The following is a 20,500-nucleotide window of genomic DNA, read 5'->3' as shown; positions in this document are numbered from 1 at the left end:
AATTAATGAAATACATGTGTCATTGTTAAGAGTTGATTAATGCAGAGTTGACAAAAGTCTTTAGGATGAAGAGGCTTTTTTCCTCTCATTAAAACACATAAAATGGAATCTGGTGGGTTCAATATAGAAAAGTTTTAATGAGGCAAATGTCAAGCAAGCGTTTTGACTTCTTAAAAAACAAAGAAAAATCTAAAAAGTTTAATTACAAAAACACTTATACAGAAACCTTGGCATTTCAACACTTTCAAACACATGTACACATTTCCCCCCACCCTGAAACTGAATTTTGTCAGAAATAAAACACTTTGTCTCACTCTCCTCAGCTGTTCCTTGCTTTTAACTAAAAAGAAATCTGTAACACTGAATAGGCAACAACTTATTTCTGGAGAAGACATTTAAGTGCAGTGGTATCTACAAGATAACTGGGAATCGGGAATTAGCCTGGAACTTTCTTTCCCACCTCTGAGTGGACAAGAGGGGAGAGGGGTGGGGGTGGGGGACGCACAGATTTCCTATACAGAGTCTGACAGTTTTGTAGTCCCTGAATCCAAGCATCCAGCGAGTCTACTGGAGGACCCGGCAATTTCCCCAAGGCTGCTTCTATGGATGGGGTGGAAATGGTCTCAACCCACCAGATCCCTGGAGGTCTTGCAAATTTCTCAATCTGTGAGAATTTCAAGTCCATGTCAGGTGTTTTACCCAGAATCAGGAGGACGATTATCTTTGGACCAAGCCTCAGCCTTTCTTGGTCGATGGCACTGCTAACAGAGCTGCACAGAACTAGCACTTGGGAGGAAAGAGAAATATCAGAGTAAGGAAGGAGAGGCTCGGAGGCATCTGGCCGCAGGCCGGCATCAGTGTCCTGCCAGAGACAGCGTGTTCCAGCTTGCACTCAGCAGTCTGACAAGTGACAGGAACAGCGGGGAGAACGGGAGAAGCGGAAAACGCAGAGAAGCAGGTGAGCTGGCGAGGCTTAGGGTAAGAAGACAACAATGGGCACCTGACGAAGTTGCCAAGTGGTGGCATGGGGGGTGGGGTGGGGGGTGGGCTTCCATGCAAGGAAATTTGATGTGTGATCACATACGCCATATAAAAGGTTGTTCCGTTGTTTGTTTCCTTTGGGTTCATAAAGCAATGCGGGTGAGGGGATGCTGAGAAGACAGGATGGTGTGCGGCAGCACGGCGGGGTTCCTGGCGCACACGCGGGCTCCTGAGCATATTGTGAGGGGCAAGCTGCCACCTGCCTTGGTGGCGCAGTGCCTGGACAAGGGACTCAGCACGCCCTGCTTCGGTTCCAAAGATCTCGGCTAGAACAGGCAGCCTCCCGCCCTCCTGCATCCAGCCCACCCCGACCCTGAGGTGAGAACCAGAATCCCCCCACTTTCCTTCTGGTGTCAGAAAACATCCCTTGCAAAGGAGGGGGAGCCTGTCCTGTGGCCACGGATGCTGCAGTTCTGCTACAGAAGGAAGACAACGGCGAACTCCTCTGTGCCCCGGTCAGCTCAAGCCGACTGACTATTCAGAACGCCGCTCACACGAGCTGGGGAGGCCGAGGGCAGACACGGACTCCCTTAGTTATCACTTAGGACAAACTTTGTGGCCTTTGCCCATCCCCAATACCAAATGCCTTTCCCCATTCTTTGTGTGACCAGTGACCTTTATCTCAGAAAAAGGAAAAAAAAATATAAAAGCTCCAGTAAAAAAAAGCTGCCAACAGTGGGGGGTGGACAGTGCAGCAAGTGTCGGGCAGTGCCCGGGCCGAGCGGCCCTCACAGCGCCGGGCCACAGGCAAGGGGGGAAGACTGGGTGTGTCCACGGAGAGAAGTTCTCTGCAGATCCCCGCTGGGCCACCAGGCTTAGAGGTGAGAGAATGGAAGTCTAACTTGTGTGTGTGTGTGTGTGTGTGAGTGAGTGTGTGTGTGTGCATGCGTGCGTGTGCACGCACACACACGTGGGATAGAAACATTTCCCCCAAGGCATTAAAAACGAGTGCGGGATAGCTAGGTAAGAAAGCTGGAGCGCGACTGCTGAAGGTGTCTTCGGGAATGAGGTGGGGGGAGAAGGCCTCCCCTGGGCTGCGGGTATCAGTGTGGGGGGCCCAGGGCACTCCCACAGGAATGCAGAGAGCTGGCAGGGGGGCAGTGCCCTTTGGAACTTCACAAGGACAGTCGTGGAGGAAGATTTGAAACGTGTTCTCTTTGTGGCTCCTCGGGTGGCTTCGTGGGATGAAGGCTTTCCACTCCCGGGCTGACGACTCTCGAAAGCAGACGTGTCTGCACTGCCACTCTGCCTGGGTTCAGTCCAAATGTCCAAGGGAGGCTTCTCAATCCTCACAAGCAAACCCACCAACAGAACCTCTTGGAATTCTAAAACCTGTAGGAATGGGGGAAAGGCGGGGGGGTGGGGGAGAGAAGATGCCAAAAAATAAGCACTGATAGGCAAAGATAAGGGCTAGACTTTTTTTTTTTTTTTAATTAGGTTAGGAAGCAAGCTTTTAGACTGGCAGGCAAATGGTTTAGTGTGGGAGGCTCTGATGGAGGGAAGTGGCCACTTGGTGAAAGGGTCACTATGGAAACATTGTATACCTGAAACCCAAACATGAATAACTCTGTAACTTCATAGTGACCTTTTTTATAAAAAAAAAGCAGCAGCAACAGCAGCAGCAGAGCTGTTTTATCTTCAGACAGGCCAAGCAGGCCCAGCGAGGGGACTCGAATCACCTCACCGGGAGTTTCAGCGAGGAGTGTGGTCTGCTCCAGCTCACCAGTGATGGGGCAGTGGTGGGAGGGTGAGCACAGAGAAGCAACCATTGGGCACCTCTGGTGAGGGAACATTAGTGCTCCAGTCTGGAGAAGGGACAGGTCATCAAAACCAATGTCCTGCCGCTCACAGTCTAAGGATCGCTGCGTGTGGCTGTGGCGTGCATATGAACAGAGCATTTTCTCTCACTGAGAGAAATCCCGCTCACGTCAGAGCAATGCACCCTCCTTCCAGCCTCACATGGTTATCATTTGTTTCGACTGAAATTTAAGCAATATGCATTTATCTAAAGTGGCTACCTCTCAAAAATGAAATCTCTCCCACTTTTTTGTTTGGGCAGCACCTGGAGGGGCTCGGGGCTCACTGCTGGCTCTGTGCTCAGAGGTCACTCGTGCTAGTGACTGAACCAGCATGGGTATGTGAGAGCAAGTGCTGGAACCCCTGTACTATTTTCTGGCTCACCTACCCCCAGGTTTCTCCTAGCTCTAATTTTCTTGAGGTACTAGTGAGCCACAAATGAAGTGACAGTTGGGGGCTGGTGAAACAGTTCAGCAATAGAGACCCTGGGTTTTATCTATTTAAGTATGTTTGCCTTTGGGTCACGGCCGGTGGTGCTCCGGGCTTATTCCTGACTTATGGGTCACTTCTGCAGGCGTGAAGGACCGTATGTGTCCAGGATCAGGGCAAGTGCCCTAATGGCTATACTATCTCTCTGGCCTTAGACCTTGGGTTTTATGTAAGGCACCAAGTTTAATCCCTGGAACCACCAAAAAAAAAACAAAAACAAAAACAAAAAAAACCCAAAAAACAAAACACAACCCCCAAACCAGACATTCTTCCATTCTTTATCTATTATTTATATAGTTTTATAATATATTTGAGACATATATTTAATAAATATAGCATATCATAATGGACTCACTAAAATGTTTTCCACACAATAGCTACTGGATTATAATTTTTTCTATTTATATTGAGGCCCTTGTTATAAGAGAATTGTTTTGTTTACATCCCACTTCCTCCAGCAATGTTTTAGAATCCCACTAAACCAGAGTTTAGATATATGTGATCTAGTCCTGGATTCTGTATTCAGATATTTACAGTAAGAAACTTCCATCTCTTTGGGCTGGAGCAATAGCTCAGCAGGTAGGGTGTTTGCCTTGCACTCGCCCTCCCGGGTTTGATTCCCAGCATCCCATATGGTCCCCTGAGCACCGCCAGGAGTAATTCCTAAGTGCAGAGCCAGGAGTAACCCCTGAGCATCGCCAGGTGTGACCCAAAAAAGCAAAACAAACAAACAAACAAAAAAAAAGTCATCTCCTCTTTGAATTTTAGTCTTTTCCTATGTGAATTGTTGGGTGCATCTCAAAACTTGCTTTAGCTTCTCTTCACTCACTGGCTCCTGACAGTGAATGAAACTTTTGCCAAGCTCATGTCGGATTAATTGATTGTACCCCAAGTGCTGGGGACAGCAGTCCTGGCTGCGTGTATAATGAGGCCAAGGTGGTGTTAATCATGGTTTTTTTTTTTTTTTTTTGGTTTTTTTTTTGGGGGGGGTCACACCCGGCGATGCACAGGGGTTACTCCTGGCTCTTCACTCAGGAATTACCCCTGGCGGTGCTCAGGGGACCATATGGAACGCTGGGATTAGAACCCGGGTCGGCCGCATGCAAGGCAAACGCCCTACCCGCTGTGCTATCGCTCCAGCCCCAATCATGGTTCTTTTAATTGTTTCTTCTGATGGAGGCTGGGGGTTGTGGGGAGCCATCCATTCTATGTTATGTTTATATAACTATAGTGGAAGAATTTGGGGTAATGAAATGGTTCATGGGTATTTTTTCAAGGGCAAAGTATCTGGAGACAAAATCAAGGATAAAGGTAGTAACATTCTATGCTTGGGTTAAGCTCTTACTGGCAACATGGTCAAAATGAAAAACTACTTTTGGCTCAAAACTTGCAGGAACTATGCTTACCTAGGTGAGGCACCACCAGTCTATCAATTACTACGTTCTTTCACCATCTTGCGTGGTTTTTCCCAGCTTTCTCTTTTCTAGCCTACAAGTGTGCTAATTGAAAACACTGTGTGAAAATGAGAAGGATGATGAGCTCCTGAAAATCCCAGGCCTAGATTTACAAGCTGTTCCCCTCGTAAACAGCAGCAGTAATGCCACTTCTATATTCTGCAGGGAGCCTGGCCATCTCTTAGAAGTGCAGTCCGTTCCATCTGGCTACGCACTAGAAGGACAGGAAGCCTTTCCCCATCTCAGCTCAGCTGAGGCTAAGAGTGTAATGAATTGCCTAACCTAATTACCATCCAAGGGCATGACCAAGAAGGATAAAGACGCAGCTCTTGTCGCCGCTAGCAGATGCTGCTTCGTAAGACAAAGAATCGGGACTTTCATTTATTTTTACTCATGTTTCTCAAGGTCCAAGCCATGCTAGAATATGAATATGTAGCAGACTATGTTTCCATCCTCCCAGAACAAATAAAGGTACAAACCCATGGCTGACCATTCTAAAGAGCATATCCTGTTGTCTACTCTTGGTTTAATATCCATACATTGCCACTTCACCATATGGTCCACCCTCAGATTTCCACATGGTCTATATGCCTGTAGGCTTGAAATAATTTATTGAGCAAAGGGTGGACAATACTGTGGGATGGCATACACACGGGCACCTGATCTCTAGGAATCTGCTAGAACAATTTACAATTTCTCTTGAGAAGTGCTACCCGATGATTAAACATTAGTACCAAAAGATTTATACAGACAGGCCTCTTGTGGAAATATACTTTTCTCTCCTCTAAAAGGATGTGACATATATAACCAGATATTTGTTAAATGTTCTTCTTTTTTTAAAAAATTTTGAGTTTATCTACTTATATTTTGTTCTTCTGGGCCACACCCAGTGGTCCTCAGGGTAGTCTCAACTTGGTGTCTGTGGGTTGCTCCTGGCAAAGCTCAAGGAATCATGTGGTGTCCAGGGATTGAACCTGGGCTCCTGTATTCAAAGCACATGCTCCACCAGCCCTCTGAGCAATCTCCCCGGTCAACTAAGCTTGTTTTTGATCTGTTTAATCAGAACATTTACTATTTCATTTACATTAGTATAGTTACTCTGGCATGAGTGGGCTGAGCGGGGAAAGAAAGCCCCTTATTTATGTGGGCTTCCAGACATACACTGCATGGCTATTACTGTAAATCATCATTAGGAGAACAATTAGATGCTGTTATTTTGCTCTCGGTGAGATTTGAGGGGTGATAAGTTCCCTACTCTCCAGGAGGCTTTGGGAAACTGACTTTTCAAGAATACAACCCATAGGTGACAAAGTTACAACTGAGGTCCAACCACAAAAACCATGCTTTTCCCATCAAAGCATGTTAAGAAATGCTCGAGAAAAAAATTGTCTTGATTCAATTTGTGTTTAGCAACTGTGGAACAGGAGGCTCAAACAAGTCTCCAATTCATTTATTCATGGAATCGAAGGGTTTAGTAATACTTCGTGAGCAATCAAGTCTAGCCCCAGTTTCATTCTGATGATAAGCTATCACATTAAGTGAGTTCTCACCATTCCTTAACGATCAAGTCTATTCACAACTTCTCGAACTGTAGCTATGAAGTTTTCATTGTCTTGGGGATTAGCTAAAATAATACTGTGCAGTCTGTTCATATACGAGTCGATGGTGTCCACTGTTGGGGTCTCTCCACTTCCTAGAGGGAGAGGAGAAAGTAAGAAATCCCCCACGCTCAGTTCATCCTTTCCACAGTTACACAAATCCACAGCAAAAGGAACCATAACTACAATCAGGCTGTGTCAGACAAGATTTTAGTTTTAGAGGAGACACTTTTAGACTACAAAGAAATAAAGTTACCCTACAGTCTCACGTAAACAGATGGGCTATATAAGTGCAGAACGGTATATATAGTAGCTACGTATACCAACAACAACAAAAATTACTGATTCTTTTAGCGTTCTGTGTTATGAAGATCCTCAACCTGGAACCCGCGCAGTATTTAACCTGCGTGATACATGATTATCCCACAGGAGACACACCTGTTGGTTTTCTTCCCTTTCCTCCCCATGAAAACCAAGTCACAGAGCAGCCAAACGACAGATATGCCAAATGGGCGTGACTAGGAAGCGAGCTGGGGGGATTAGCATGCGGGGGGCGGGAGGAACCTGTCCAGGACGAGGGTGTCTACAGCCCTGGATGCTGCGGGCTCCCCCTCAGGCCCCCTGACCCAGACCACAGGGTGGGAGCAGGGACACGCGGCACTGATATTTCTCGGGTGGGGTGATGCCCGCCTCGCCCCCGCCCGCCCCCGCGCCCCCCGCGTGCAGGGGGCCGCGCCTGGGGAGGGCTGCCCCAGGCCCTTACCCGGCAGGGGCATGCTGGCGAAGCTGCTGGTGAGCACCTGCCGCAGAGTCTCCAGGTGCTGCTGCAGGACCGTGTTGCGGCTGCGCTCCTGGATCACGTCCACCTCCAGCTTCTCCACGGCCGTGCGCATGCTCTCCACGTGCTTCTGCAGGGCCGCGTTCCGCTCCTCGAACTCCATGTTGGACTTGCGCAGCTGGCGCAGCTCCGCCTCCCGGGCTGCGGGCACCCCCCCGGCCCGAGTCACATGCGGGGCTCCCGGCCCTCGGAGGGGCTCCCGCGGCGCTTCTGGGAAGTTCTGCTTAGCTGTCTCTAATTAGCTGCCCCAACTCATCTCCCTATTCTCATTACGGCCTCCCAGATAGCAATTTCAGCAATAAAACGCCTGGCTCCCTCGAGCTATTTTAAGTCCTAAATTAAAATATGGGCATATTCCGTACTTAAGACTGCAAGGAACAACTGCAGTTCCGGTACTTCTATCTGTGTAGTTTTGCGGGGACTGCCTTGCAACCCTGAAAGCAGATGCCCAGGAGTCCGAAAGTGTCCCATGCCCCCAATGCCACAGGAAAAACAGTAATAGCCCCACCGAACACCTGCAATGAGAAACAGTTTCATCTGGGCATCCGGGGCAAGGCGCCTTATCTTTACCATAGAGGGTCAACTTTGCTCTCACCTATTTATATTTTAGACATCCAAGTAAGCTTTCATTTGTACAAAGAATTTTAGGCTAAGAGTCTGAAAGCACTAAGTTAGATGAACTTTCATTGTTATTGATTTATTTATTTTGATGTTTGGGGCCACACCCAGTGCTCAATTGGCTCTGTGCTTGAGGGGGTGGGGTCCCTTCTGGGGGTCCTCTGGAGGGCCAATTGGTGTTTGGGATTGAATCTGGCCCCCCTGTATGCAAAATATGTGCGCCAATCCTTAGAGCTAGCTTCCTGTGCCTACACAGTTATTTTAGATGCATGTTTATTTCCTAGGATCTAGAGACGGAAGCAGCTTTGACCAACACTGTCCTAGCTTTCCTTCACTGGTAGGATAGCAGCTACCTTGAGCAGAGTGAAAGGGAGTATATTTCTTCTTCCAGATGCATCCTAGAGTTTGTAATAATACCACTGCATTTGACCAAAGAGTTTTCCTGACAATTACATCCCCTGTCATATATCTGAGGACATAAAATAATACTTTGGTAATCACCTTTGCTGTGGTTCAGGAATTCCTCTGTAAATATTGGGATGTCAAAGACAGATCGTTCCTTTACTTCTGTTTCTTTCTGTGAATCAAAAGGGGAAAAAAGTTAAATCTTAGAAGCTAAAATAAACAGTACCGCATAACTGCAAAGAGTAAGTGGGGTCGGAGGTTAAGGGGCTTGTCTTGCATGAGGCTGGGAGGGAAACATATTTCCCTTTTCACTGAACTTGAACTTTCATATAACTACAAACGCAGGTTAAGTACTGAATTTTCTAAGAGGAACAGATGTTTTCCTCTTAGAAAAACTTTAAAATAAAACAAACCTACATAAATTTCCCTAATAGAGTATTTGAAAGCCATTTCTTAGCTCTGTACTTTTAGTAGTCAACACTATTAATTGTGAAAGTAACTGGGGTAGGAAAAGAGAAATTTCTAGGTGTTTCGAGTTTGTTGATTATGCATGCAAAATGCTCCATGAGACAGGACGACCCAATTTAAATTCATTGAGTGGATAGTCAGAATCTTAAGCCAAGATCTGTCAATCATGAGCCGTGATAATGGTATTCCATTGCTATTTCTATTTTGACTTTACTTATTTATGAAGCAGCCTATAATTGTGATCTTTTAGACTTTCTTTGGAAGCAGGAAAAAAACAATCAAACAAAACAAAGAATAACTAGTCTCTAAAAAGAGAAAGCCAAAGATTATGTGACACAGAAAGTGACAAAACCTAAAACTAGATCAATAATAAGCCATTAAAAATAAAGACTCACAAAACCACTATAAAATATATTATACAATAATTCTTATGAATAATTGTTTCAAGATACTTGCTGCAATTTTTAAAAAAATTTATTTATTTTTTAATTAGTGAGTCACAGTGAGGATACAGTTACAGATTCACACATTTTCGTGCTTGTTTTTTCCTCATGCAATGTTTGAGAGCCCATCCCTCCACCAGTGTCCATTCTCCACCACCAATGAACCCAGTATCCCTCCCACCCCCCCAATCCCACCCCTCCCCCCGCCTCTGTGGCGGGGCATTCCACTTTGATATCTCTCTCTCCTTTTGGGTGTTGTGGTTTGCAATAGGGGTACTGAGTGGTCATCCTGTTCAGTCTCTAGTCTACTTTCAGTATACATCTCCCTTCCCGCTCGGGATCTTCAATCACATTTTACTTGGTGTTCCCTTCTCTATCTGGGATGACTTTCCCCCAGCGTGTGAGGCCAGCTTCCAAGCTATGGAGCCAACCTCCTGGTATTATATACTACTATTCTTGGGTAGCCTTCTACTCTGTTATTTTATGTTCCACAGATGAGTGCAATTTTTCTATGTCTGTCCCTCTCTTTCTGGCTCATTTCACTTAGCATGATACTTTCCATGTTGATCCACTTATATGCAAAGTTCATGACTTCATCCTTTCTAACAGCTGCAAAGTATTCCATTGTATAGATGTACCAAAGTTTCTTTAACTAGTCATCTGTTCTCGGGCACTCGGGTTTTTTCTAGATTCTGGCTATTGTAAACAGTGCTGCGATGAACATATAAGTGCAGATGTCATTTCAACTATACTTTTTTGTTTCTCCAGGATATATTCCCAAAAGTGGTATTGCTGGATCAAATGGAAGCTCAATTTCTAATTTTTTGAGAATCGTCCATATTGTTTTCCAAAGGGGCTAGACCAGTTGGCATTCCCACCAGCAGTGTAGAAGGGTCTCTTTCTCCCCACATCTTCTCTAATAGCGGTTGCTTTTGTTCTTTTGGATGTGTGCTATTCTCTGTGGTGTGAGGTGGTATCTCATGGTTGTTTTGATTTGCATCTCTCTGATGATTAGTGATGCAGAGCATTTTTTAATGTGCCTTTTGGCCATTAGTATCTCTTCCTTGGAAAAGTTTCTATTCATTTCTTCAGCCCATTTTCTGATGGGGTTGGATGTTTTCTTCTTGTAGAGTTCAATCGGTACTTTATATACCCTTGATATCAACCCTTTATCGGATGGGTATTGGGTGAATATCCTTTCCCATTCTGTAGACTGCCTTTGTATTCTGGTCACTGTGTCTTTTGTGGTGCAGAAGCTTTTTAATTTAATATAGTCCCATTTGTTTATCTGTTTCTACTTGATTGCTTAGTTCCGTGTCATCTTTGAAGATACCTTTAGCTTCAATATTGTGAAAGGTTTTGCCGACCTTGTCTTCGATGTACCTTATGGATTGTGGTCTGATGTTGAGGTCTTTAATCCATTTTGATCTGATTTTTGTACATGGTGTCAGGTCGAGGTCTAAACTTGCTGCAATTTCTACAGTGAATTTAAGTTGAAAGCATTACGAATGTACGTGCTGAGTGTCTTGGTCTGGTGTTTAAAGATTTCAAATCTTTATAAGATAAAGCTAAATAGCAGAAATCATTTCATAAAAACATGTTCAAAGTTAGAGACAGAATCTGTCTCTCCTACTCTTGCGGCTCTAGTCTTTTATCTTTGACTCTGAATATGATTTGGTGTCCAAGAGAAAAGCAAATTCCGAGCGCTCAAGCATTTGTTTCCGTATTGGCGTCTGCCTGCGGGCAGGGGCGGTCTGTGAGCTGCCTTGCCATCGGCAGTGGATCAAGAGAGGCATCTAAGATACCAAGGCTGAGACACGAAGCATTATGCTCTGCTTGCAGAGCATTTTATTTTTGCTCCTGGACTCCTTAAAGAAAGCGAAGTTTCCCAGAACAATCTGAAATTCAACAAGAAGTTGGCACCATGGCAAAGTTTCTGATCTCTGGCTCAACGAAAGCACGCAGCCCGGAGGAATGGGGCAACCCATGTGTGGGGAAGAACAGCCGTGAACGATTTCTGGTGAGTGCGACAAGTGTCTGAGCACGACGAGTGTGTATGATGTCTGTTATCACCATGATAATGAGGGGAAGGGTAAAAGAAATAAGTAAATAAGCAAAACAGATAAATAAAGTGAAAAAAAAAAAAGTTAAATTCAGGACTGGAGAGTCATTCCAAAAGGCTGGAGCGCACTTGGCATGCAAGAGCCTTGGGTTCGGTCCCCAGTATGGCTGCCAAGCACCACCAGATCTGGCTCCCAAGCCCCAAATAAACAAACAAATGAATAACTGAATTAAACAAAATTATCAACGAAAGCCCCAATTTCAACTTGTAAAGTCAGCTCCTAGTGGATTTCAAAGGGAACTAATGCATGAGCAAAAAAGGCTGGTTCCAGAATGATCTTAACGTATTTGCCATGGTTTTCTCTTGATTCTGCCACCTTCTATACTGCAACCCTGTTACTGAGTTGCTGCAGGAGAACAGAAAACTTAAGACACACAATTCCAACATGTGTAAGGCATGTCATATATGAGCAGACGTCCACAAATGCCTTGAGGAAGGACTCAGGCCTTCATCTGCCTACCTCATTCAGCCTCCTGCTTCAGGGCTGTCAGTTAGTTGGCTAGGAGTCTATCTGTTTCCGCAGGCCTGGCTCCCACTCCCATGAGCCCAAGAACTTCCTTTAAAACCCTGCTTCTTTGCAGTTGGGCAATCCCATCCTTTCTATCATAAAACACCAAGCTAATGCTCTTGTCTAATGTCTAACCTTATGTGGTTCATCCGGCCCAACCAAGCAAAACTACCTCAGAGCAGAGGACAGCGCCATGTAGGCACATGAATACGCTGTGCCTTGGTGTAAATTTGTAGAGTGCGAAATAAGAAACACCAAAGCAATTAAATGAAACCATTCAGTCTCCGAGAGGCAACAGAAAAATCCTACTTAATGGAAGAGCGGTAATAAAAGCCATCAGCATTTTTACATTACTGAGTACATTACGAGGCACGATGGGGATCCTCCTGCCACCCCCCTACCCCCACCCACCACTATACTTAAGCGACTCCAAGAATCGCTCAAGGGATTAAAATCGTAAGGATTTCATTACTTCTTCACTGAAAGGGTCCGATTTGTTCAGGCTGAGAGTCATTTTGTCATTTCTCGTAAATTAAGGGAGTGACAAAATTGTTGTTTCTTAATCCTCACACGAGTTGTAGACCCTTCCTTGGGAGTAGCACTAGCCGACTCGTGGGTCTCAGGGGCTGGATTCTGATGAGAGAAATGAGAATACTCTTCACTTTGGTTTTCATTCTATAGACTGAGTAGATGGTAAGGCAACAGAAGCTCTTTTGAGTTGAACCCATTCTACTGTGAACTAGGCAGAGGGCCAGAAATTCAGAGTGTGATATGATTTCTCTCGAGTGCCCATTATGTGAGAAGATGTTCTTGATATTGTGTACTGGGCAGTAGGGTCCCCACTAGCAGGCTTGAATGAGTTTCGGATCAGCACTGCTTTATTTTTTTTATTTTTTATTTTTTTAAATTTATTTATTTTTAATTAGTGAATCACCATGAGGGTACAGTTACAGATTTATACATTTTTGTATAAATGTTTCCCCCATACAAAGTTTGAGAACCCATCCCTTCACCAGTGCCCATTCTCCACCACCGGTACACCCAACATCCCTCCTACCCTCCCCAATCCCATCTCCCCCCACCCCACCCTGCCACTGTGGCAGGGCATTTCCTTTTGTTTTCTCTCTCTCATTAGGTGTTGTGGTTCGCAATAGAGGTCTTGAGTGGCCACTGTGTTCAGTCTCTAGACCACATTTAGCCCGCATCAGCCTTCCCCTGCATGGCCTCCGACCGCAATATACTTGGTGATCCCTTCTCTGAGTTGCCCTCTCCCCAGAATTGCTTTAACTCTATTATGCACCCTTTGGCTTCTGTTTTGGTATAATGTCTTAAGAACCTATTTCATTTAGGAAAAGATGTTTCTTCACCATGTACAAGCCAGGGAATTTCTGTGTTGACTGGCAACACTTTTTGCTGATACCTCAGGAAACCAGCTCCACCATTAGGTTCACTGCTGAGAGCCTGGCATGTGCTATGAAGAATGACAGGCTGGGAGACAGAACCCTGGGTTTCAATGACACTTATGCCTCTAAGTAGTTCAATATATGATTCAGGGCAGGTTTTTCCATGTATTATGTAAGTAATTTACTCGCTATAAAATGAAAGAGTCAGTTGAGAGGATTTCCAAGGTCTTGGCACTTTTGAAGTGAGCTTGACGATTAATACATTTGACATTTTACTTTAAATAGGATGAATAAAAGGAAATAAGCATGTTTTTAGAATAACTGACATTTCTGGCACTTTGTAAGACACTTGCATTTTTGTATTTTTTTTTCTTTTTCTTTTTGCTTTTGGGTGCTCAGGGCTTACTTACTCTTGGCCCTGTACCTGGGGATCATTCCTGGGGACTGGAATGGGGGACGCTATGGGGTGATGGGGATTGAATCCAGGTTGGCTTCTTGCAAGGCAAGTACCTTAGCTACTGTATCATTCCAGCCCTGAGACACTTGCTTTTTAAAGTAACATAATCATAATTCTGCTAAAGCCATTGTCTTGATAAAAATTTGGTCTTTTTCCTTTTCTTCTCTTTTCATGGTCCCGGCACTTTATGTATGCAAGGCAGGTACTTTCTCACTAAGCCACATCCCCAACCCGAACCTGCTTCAGTTGCTCTTTTCCCTGGGGTCTTCTCTGACTGCTTTTCACCTAAAGCACTTTCACAGTGTTTCTAAATTCCTATCATACACTAAAGCTACATATAAAGAAATCCTGTGTAACTGTTTAAACTGTCAAGCCAGTTCTTGTTGTCTGGAGTTGTTTTTTTTGAAATTACCTTTTAGGAAAGATATTATCCAATGTAAAGTAAAAACTGGTAAAACAGGGAGGTTTTTTGGTTAATTGGTTCAATAACCTTAATCTAAGAGAGCTTTCTCTTGATGGCACAAATCCATTGCCAGATGTATACGGTCTACTTATATACATGGTATTTTTTTTTTTTTTTTTGTTTTTGAGTCACACCCGACGATGCACAGGGGTTATTCCTGGCTCTCCACTCAGGAATTACCCCTGGCGGTGCTCAGGGGACCATATGGGATGCTGGGATTAGAACCCGGGTCGGCCGCGTGCAAGGCAAACGCCCTACCCGCTGTGCTATCGCTCCAGCCCCTATACATGGTATTTTTAACCCCCTCCACTTTTTTTTTTTTGTTAACAAGCTTCTAATCTTGAAATGAAAATCACAGACACTCCTTTTTGAAGATTTCAGAAACTCATCGGTACTAAATAATTAATTTTAATGAAAAGCATCATTTCTCAAATCAGCAGCATTTGAGATGACATCTAAATATCTTCTGACTGTAACTATCAACTTTACTGAGGATAAAAATGTTGCATATGGTTTGGTCAGAAAATCCATAGCAATGAAAGGAGCAGAAAATGTGAGCTCTAATTATTGCCCCCAATTCTCTGTTATAATTGTTAAGGATAGATAAGGTACAGAGGACATCACAGAGGGAAAAACAGAAGTATGCATTTTTCACGGGCATTGGGGAAACAGAGGAAAGGGCTGGTGTGCATGTTTGGCATGCTGGAGGCCTGGACTTGAACCCCAGAGCCACGTCATCCCCTAAGAACTCCTAAGAACATCCTCTCGCATTAAGCAGGGGATAACCAGGGGTATGACCCAAAACAAACGAATTTCATCATATTGATGTGTGAGCAAAGAAGACAATGTAAATAAGGATCTGACAACAAAGAACATTAGCAACATTATTAAATTATAATTAAAAACACAAAGTTTTGGGGCCCAGTAAGAGAGCTCAGAGGCTGGACTGCATACTTTACATGTGGGAGCCTTGGGTTCAATCCCTGGGAGTGAGCCCTGAGCACCACGTTGGGAGTAGCCCCCAGAACTATTGGTTGTAGCCCTAAAACTAACCAGCCAAACAAAAAAAGTAAAAATGTACCAACTGGGGATGTGACTCAGTGGTAAAGCATTTGCTTACACAAGTGAGGCTCTGGGTTTGCTTCCCGGCATTGTGAAATTGGGGGTGTGTGGAGCTCCTGGTATTCTGGGCCACCTGGGCTGATAGCTTTTTTTTCCGGGGTGGGGGGGGACACACCTGATGATACTCAGGGGTTACTCCTGGCTCTGCACTCAGAAATTAATCTTGGCAGTACTTGGGGGACCAGAGATGGGATGCCAGGGATGGAACCCAGGATAGAACTCTGCATGCTAGGCAAGTGCCCTCCCCGCTGTATTATCTCTCCCCAAACTATCTCTCCAGGTAGTTTTATGTGAGGGCCTGAGGATGCAGTGTAGCCTGGGCCTTGTGGTGCTGGGGATTATTCAGGTTACTCTGGTGATACTCGGGGACCTCTAGCATTGCACCCAGCCCAGTGGTACCACATAGTAGGCATCTGCTTTACTGTACCATCTCTCTGGCTCCCACATAGTGTTGCTTTCTTTCATTTTTTAAAAAAATGTTTATTTAAACTGAAAAAAATATTTTAAAATTTCTAATCACCATGAATTAAAGTTTCTTGAAAAATTATATTTAATCTTATATGTGACATATAGAAACACTGACACAGCCGTAACTAAACTGCTGATAATCATTAAACTTCTCATTTTCTAATTTATGGATGGTAAGAAATCCATTTCACTTATAAATTTAAGTAGTTTTTCCCTCCACTGCCCCCCAGCCAAATCTATCTTTTATTAGATATAAGAATTACCCCCTGAAATGTTTTATTCAAAATAGTTATGAGGAAATTATTTCCCTGATATGGCAACATATTTATAATGCACTTGGTGTTTTTCATTGCCTATAAAAATTATTCCATTGTCTAATTTTTTTTCTTTTTGGATCACACCTGGCGATGCACAGGGGTTACTCCTGGCTCTGCACTCAGAAATTATCCCTGGCGGTGCTCAGGGATGCTGAGAATCGAACCCGGGTCAGCCGCATGCAAGGCAAATGCCCTACCCGCTGTGCTATTGCTCCAGCCCCTCCATTGTCTATTTTTAAAAAATGTTTATCATGGCAGACCCAGGTTTGATTCCTCCGCCCCCTCAGAGAGCCCAGCAAGCTACTGAGAGTATCCTGCCTGCATGGCAGAGCCTGGCAAGCTCTCCATGGCATATTCGATATGCCAAAAACAGTAACAACAAGTCTTCCAATGGAGATGTTACTGGTGCCCGCTCGAGCAAATCGATGAGCAATGAGATGACAGTGATATAGTGATATGGCCACAATCCAAATACATGCCAAAAAAGTATAGTGACAATGCTTTTTGTGAAAATTCCCATTTTCCCCCAACAAGTAGATTGTGCATAAAAAGACTTAAGTATTCATGGAAAACCTCCCCCAGGCAAGAATATCATGTGAGGTGGTGAGATTTGGGTACAAGATTGAAAGTAGACACACATGCCTTCAGAGAGATTACAGTTTGAGAGCATGAATAATAGAAGCACTTGCGTAACCAGTTAAGAGCAGAACAGAAAAGTACAGAGCTGCGAGGGCTAAAAGAGGTTGAAATAAACAGGGAAAGACTGAAGGAGAAAATAAAACTTGAAATAGGGGTTGGAGGATGTCCATAATTTTGAGAAGCAGAATAAGGAGATGGGGAGGAAGAGAAAGTACATGAGGGCAAACATTTTTTTGCAAAAAGGAAGCAGAGACATGAAATAGAGAAAGGGATTAGGAATATTCTTAGTACCTAAGCTCTACAGGAAATAAGGGAGTGGAGGTAGTTGGAAAGGGAAGCTGGAACTTAATTACAAAAATCCCTGATTGCTGAATTTGAATGTGACTTGGTAAGCAATGAGGAGTCAGTGAGCAGATTTTATTGGGGCTCCGCCCACCCCAGTATCAAGGATTGACTCTAAGTCTTACACATGCAAAGCATTCACTTTACCAGTGAGCCACATTCCTGGCCCTGAGGGTTTTATTAAAACTTCAAAAGAATTATAGTCTAGATAATATGGTTACAATAATGTTAACATTTATGGTTTTGATGTACAAGTTAAAACCATACATCTTCACCAAAGTGTCTGTGACCTTTCACCATTATCTTGGACCCAATCTTCACCCCCCATCTCCATTTGTCAATCAGTTTTGTAATCCAAGGTCAAGGGGTCATCAGAGTTTGATAGTGTATATTCCCTTGTTTTGTCTCTATATCCACAGATGAGAGAAATCATTTTTATCTGGTATCTGTCTTTCTCTGACTTATTTTAACACAACACCCACGTTCCGTTCGTGTTGCAGCAAACTGCAAGATTTCATCTTTTCTTACAACTGAGTAGTATTCCATTGTGAGTGTATATATATATATGTTATATATATATATAGATATGGATATAGACACACATATATACATATATAAATATATATATCATAATTTCTTTATCCATTGATTTGTCATTAGACATCTGGTTGTCTCCAAATCCTGTCTACTAAGTGCTGCCATGAATATATCTTTTTGAGTGAATACTTTTGTGGTTTAGGGGTAAATGTCAAGAAGGGGCATCAATGGCTATATGGGTGCTTAGTTTTTAGAGGAATCTCCATACTGTTTTCCCAAGGGGCTGAACCAAACAATTTAACTACCAATTCACTGAGTACATTAAAGCAAGGAATTAATTTTCCTACAATCACATAACCAAAACCTACACACAAGTACTTACAGCTCTCTATGTAGTACTGTAACTGTTGAAATTTGCATATGAAAATAAACTAATAAAGCTCTTTATTAATAAAGCACAGCTACCACACACAGGACTAAATTCAGCTGATGATGCTAGACCAAGGTGGAAGGGGAAGGCCAGTAAATGATTATGTGCCAATAGGGAAAGGAAAGCATAAAACCAAGGTACTGCTACCTGTGCTCGCCTGACATTATAAATAGTTCATTTGAACTAAATACTGGATTCCTTAAATAACATTTTGACACTCAAAGTAAGGTGACACAGATGATGACAAGCTACAGCCAAGTTACAGCTTTCATCTGGTCTTCATTTCTACATTTCACTCCAAATTCCAGTCACCTTTTCAGTCTTTAAAGGAGAATTAAAAAAAGAAAAAAAAGTTCTGGGACCACATATAGAATGTCAGGAGTTAGGGGCCATAGTTCAAGGACAGACTTGTGACTTTTGTCTGATACATGCAAAGAATCCTTGACCTCCCCGAGTAAGACAATCTAAACTAAGGATAGAAAATACCATTCATTTTTAACAAATGCATTTCATACAAGTTCAGTACAAATATATATATAATCTGTAGATAGAAAGCTTATTACCTCATGATCATGAGTGGTCTGCCTGGCTGCATCTAAAAATAAGAAAGAAGAAAACATTAAGTTGAAAAACAGAAGAATAACAAAATCCAAGCATATGAATTTACTAAGCTATAAAAACTTCTGGCACATGTAGGTGTTCACCAAAGCTATTTTCTCTCATGGATTCATGACCTAAGCAGCTAGCAGAAGCTAGAAGAAACCCATACTCTCACGTTTTGCAATCAGATACAAAAGAAACAGCAGGCATAGCTTTTACCTTTGAGGAAAACAGGGGAGGGTGAGCAGTAAACACACCAAAGGCTGTTTGTCAACATCACACTTTACTAGACAAGAAAGCAATGGCCAAGGAGCAAGTGATTAGCTGTGGGTGGGGCTTTCTTGACAGTTTTTCCTGAAGAAGAACTTAAAGCAGTTCTTGTTCAGGAGTGAAGAGCAGTTAACTGTATGGATGTCTGCTGCATGTATGCACACGAGCAGCAACGCTGAGGACTGACCCCAGGGCCTGATCCACGGGGCAACTGCTCTACTACTGAGTCCAGTTCAGTCCTTTGTGATGACCAATTTTACCTTTTTAAAATTAATTTTTTGTTTATTTCTAGGCCATAACTGGCAATGCTCAAGGGTTACTCCTGGCTTACTCAGGAATTACTCCTGGTGATGAGCGGGAGACCCACTGGGATGCCTGGGACAGAACCCAGGGATTACACACACTGTACTATCTCTCTGTCCTCCATGATGAACACTTTTAATAAGAACAAAAAATACATGAAGGGGCTGGAGTGATAGCACAACGGTTAGGGCGTTTGCCTTGCACGTGGCCGACCTGGGTTTGATCCCCAGCATCCCATCTGGTCCCCCAAGCACCGCCAGGGGTAATTCCTGAGTGCAGAGCCAAGAGTAACCCTTATGCATCGACACGTGTGACAAAAAAAAAAAAAGATACGCGAAGACCTGATTCTTGTCTATCTAGTTCACCATTGCTTCCTCAATGCCTAGGCAACAGCCTGATCTGAAAAAGGAGGTGCTTACTACATTTAAACACCTCCCCACTGCCACCACACACACCCATGGATTAAATAAACTAAAAAGAGAAATGTCACTGGGGCCTCGGAGAAATGGCACATGAGAGCATTAGAAGTCTTAAGAGCAAGGTAGTTAAGCAGTTAAATAGAAGATTTGTTTAGATGCAAAGAAATACCTAAAGTGGGGATCTCAAAATAAGCACAAAGAACCAAAGGATGTCTTAGAGAACAAGATAAATTGTTGCTAATACTGGTTATGGAAACCTAACTGCAATTTCTAAATGAGAGCAATGTGATTTTATTTACTTATTTATTTAGGTTTCTGGGCCACACTGGGCATTGCTCAGGGGTTACTCCTGGCTCTGTGCTCAGAAATCATTCCTGGCATTCCTGGCAGTGCTCAGGGGACCATATGGGATGCCAGAGATTGAACCAGATTGGCCACATGCAAGGCCAATGCTGTACTATTTCTCGGGCCCCTGCAATGTGATTTTAATGTAATTCCAAACAATGCTTATGGAACTGGAGCGATAATACAGCGCGGGTAGGGTGTTTGCCTTTCTCGTGGCCAAATGGTTTTTGATCCCTGGCATATCCTGAGCCTGTCAGGAGTGATTTTTTTTTTTTTTTTTTTTTTTTTGCTTTTTGGGTCACACCCAGTGATGCTCAGGTGTTACTCCTGGCTTTGCACTCAGAAATTACTCCTGGCAGTGCTTGGGGGACCATATGGGATGCCGGGGATCGAACCCGGGTCGGCCGCGTGCAAGGCAAACCCCCTACCTGCTGTGCTATCGCTCCGGCCCCTGTCAGGAGTGATTTTTGAGCCAGGTGTGACCCCCAACCCCTGCCCCCCCCCCGAAAAACAAAACAAAACAAAACAAAACAATGCTTACATTAAATGAATGTCGAATAGAGAAATGACAGAAACACTGTCTTTTACATTTATCGCTCTAAGA

The 20,500-nt window shown here is 43.7% G+C and overlaps 1 protein-coding gene across 4 annotated transcripts in view; it reads right to left on the bottom strand.

Moving 5' to 3' along the window:
- Positions 1–117: 117 nt before the first annotated feature.
- HMG20A (high mobility group 20A) overlaps positions 118–20,500 on the bottom strand; it is a 92,837-nt gene continuing 72,454 nt past the window's right edge. For all 4 annotated transcript variants that reach the window (XM_055130984.1, XM_055130983.1, XM_055130985.1 and 1 more), the window contains 5 exons: positions 18,523–18,554; positions 8,337–8,412; positions 7,143–7,358; positions 6,332–6,474; positions 118–2,373 (listed from right to left, as the gene is read on the bottom strand). In XM_055130984.1, coding sequence (XP_054986959.1) covers positions 6,338–6,474; positions 7,143–7,358; positions 8,337–8,412; positions 18,523–18,554 — 461 coding nt within the window. In that variant the 3' untranslated portion in view covers positions 118–2,373; positions 6,332–6,337. The remainder of the gene's footprint in view (positions 2,374–6,331; positions 6,475–7,142; positions 7,359–8,336; positions 8,413–18,522; positions 18,555–20,500) is intronic.

Source organism: Sorex araneus, chromosome 3 (assembly GCF_027595985.1).
Source record: "Sorex araneus isolate mSorAra2 chromosome 3, mSorAra2.pri, whole genome shotgun sequence".
Classification (NCBI taxonomy): Eukaryota; Metazoa; Chordata; class Mammalia; order Eulipotyphla; family Soricidae; genus Sorex; species Sorex araneus.
This window is presented reverse-complemented; position numbering and strand designations above follow the sequence as displayed.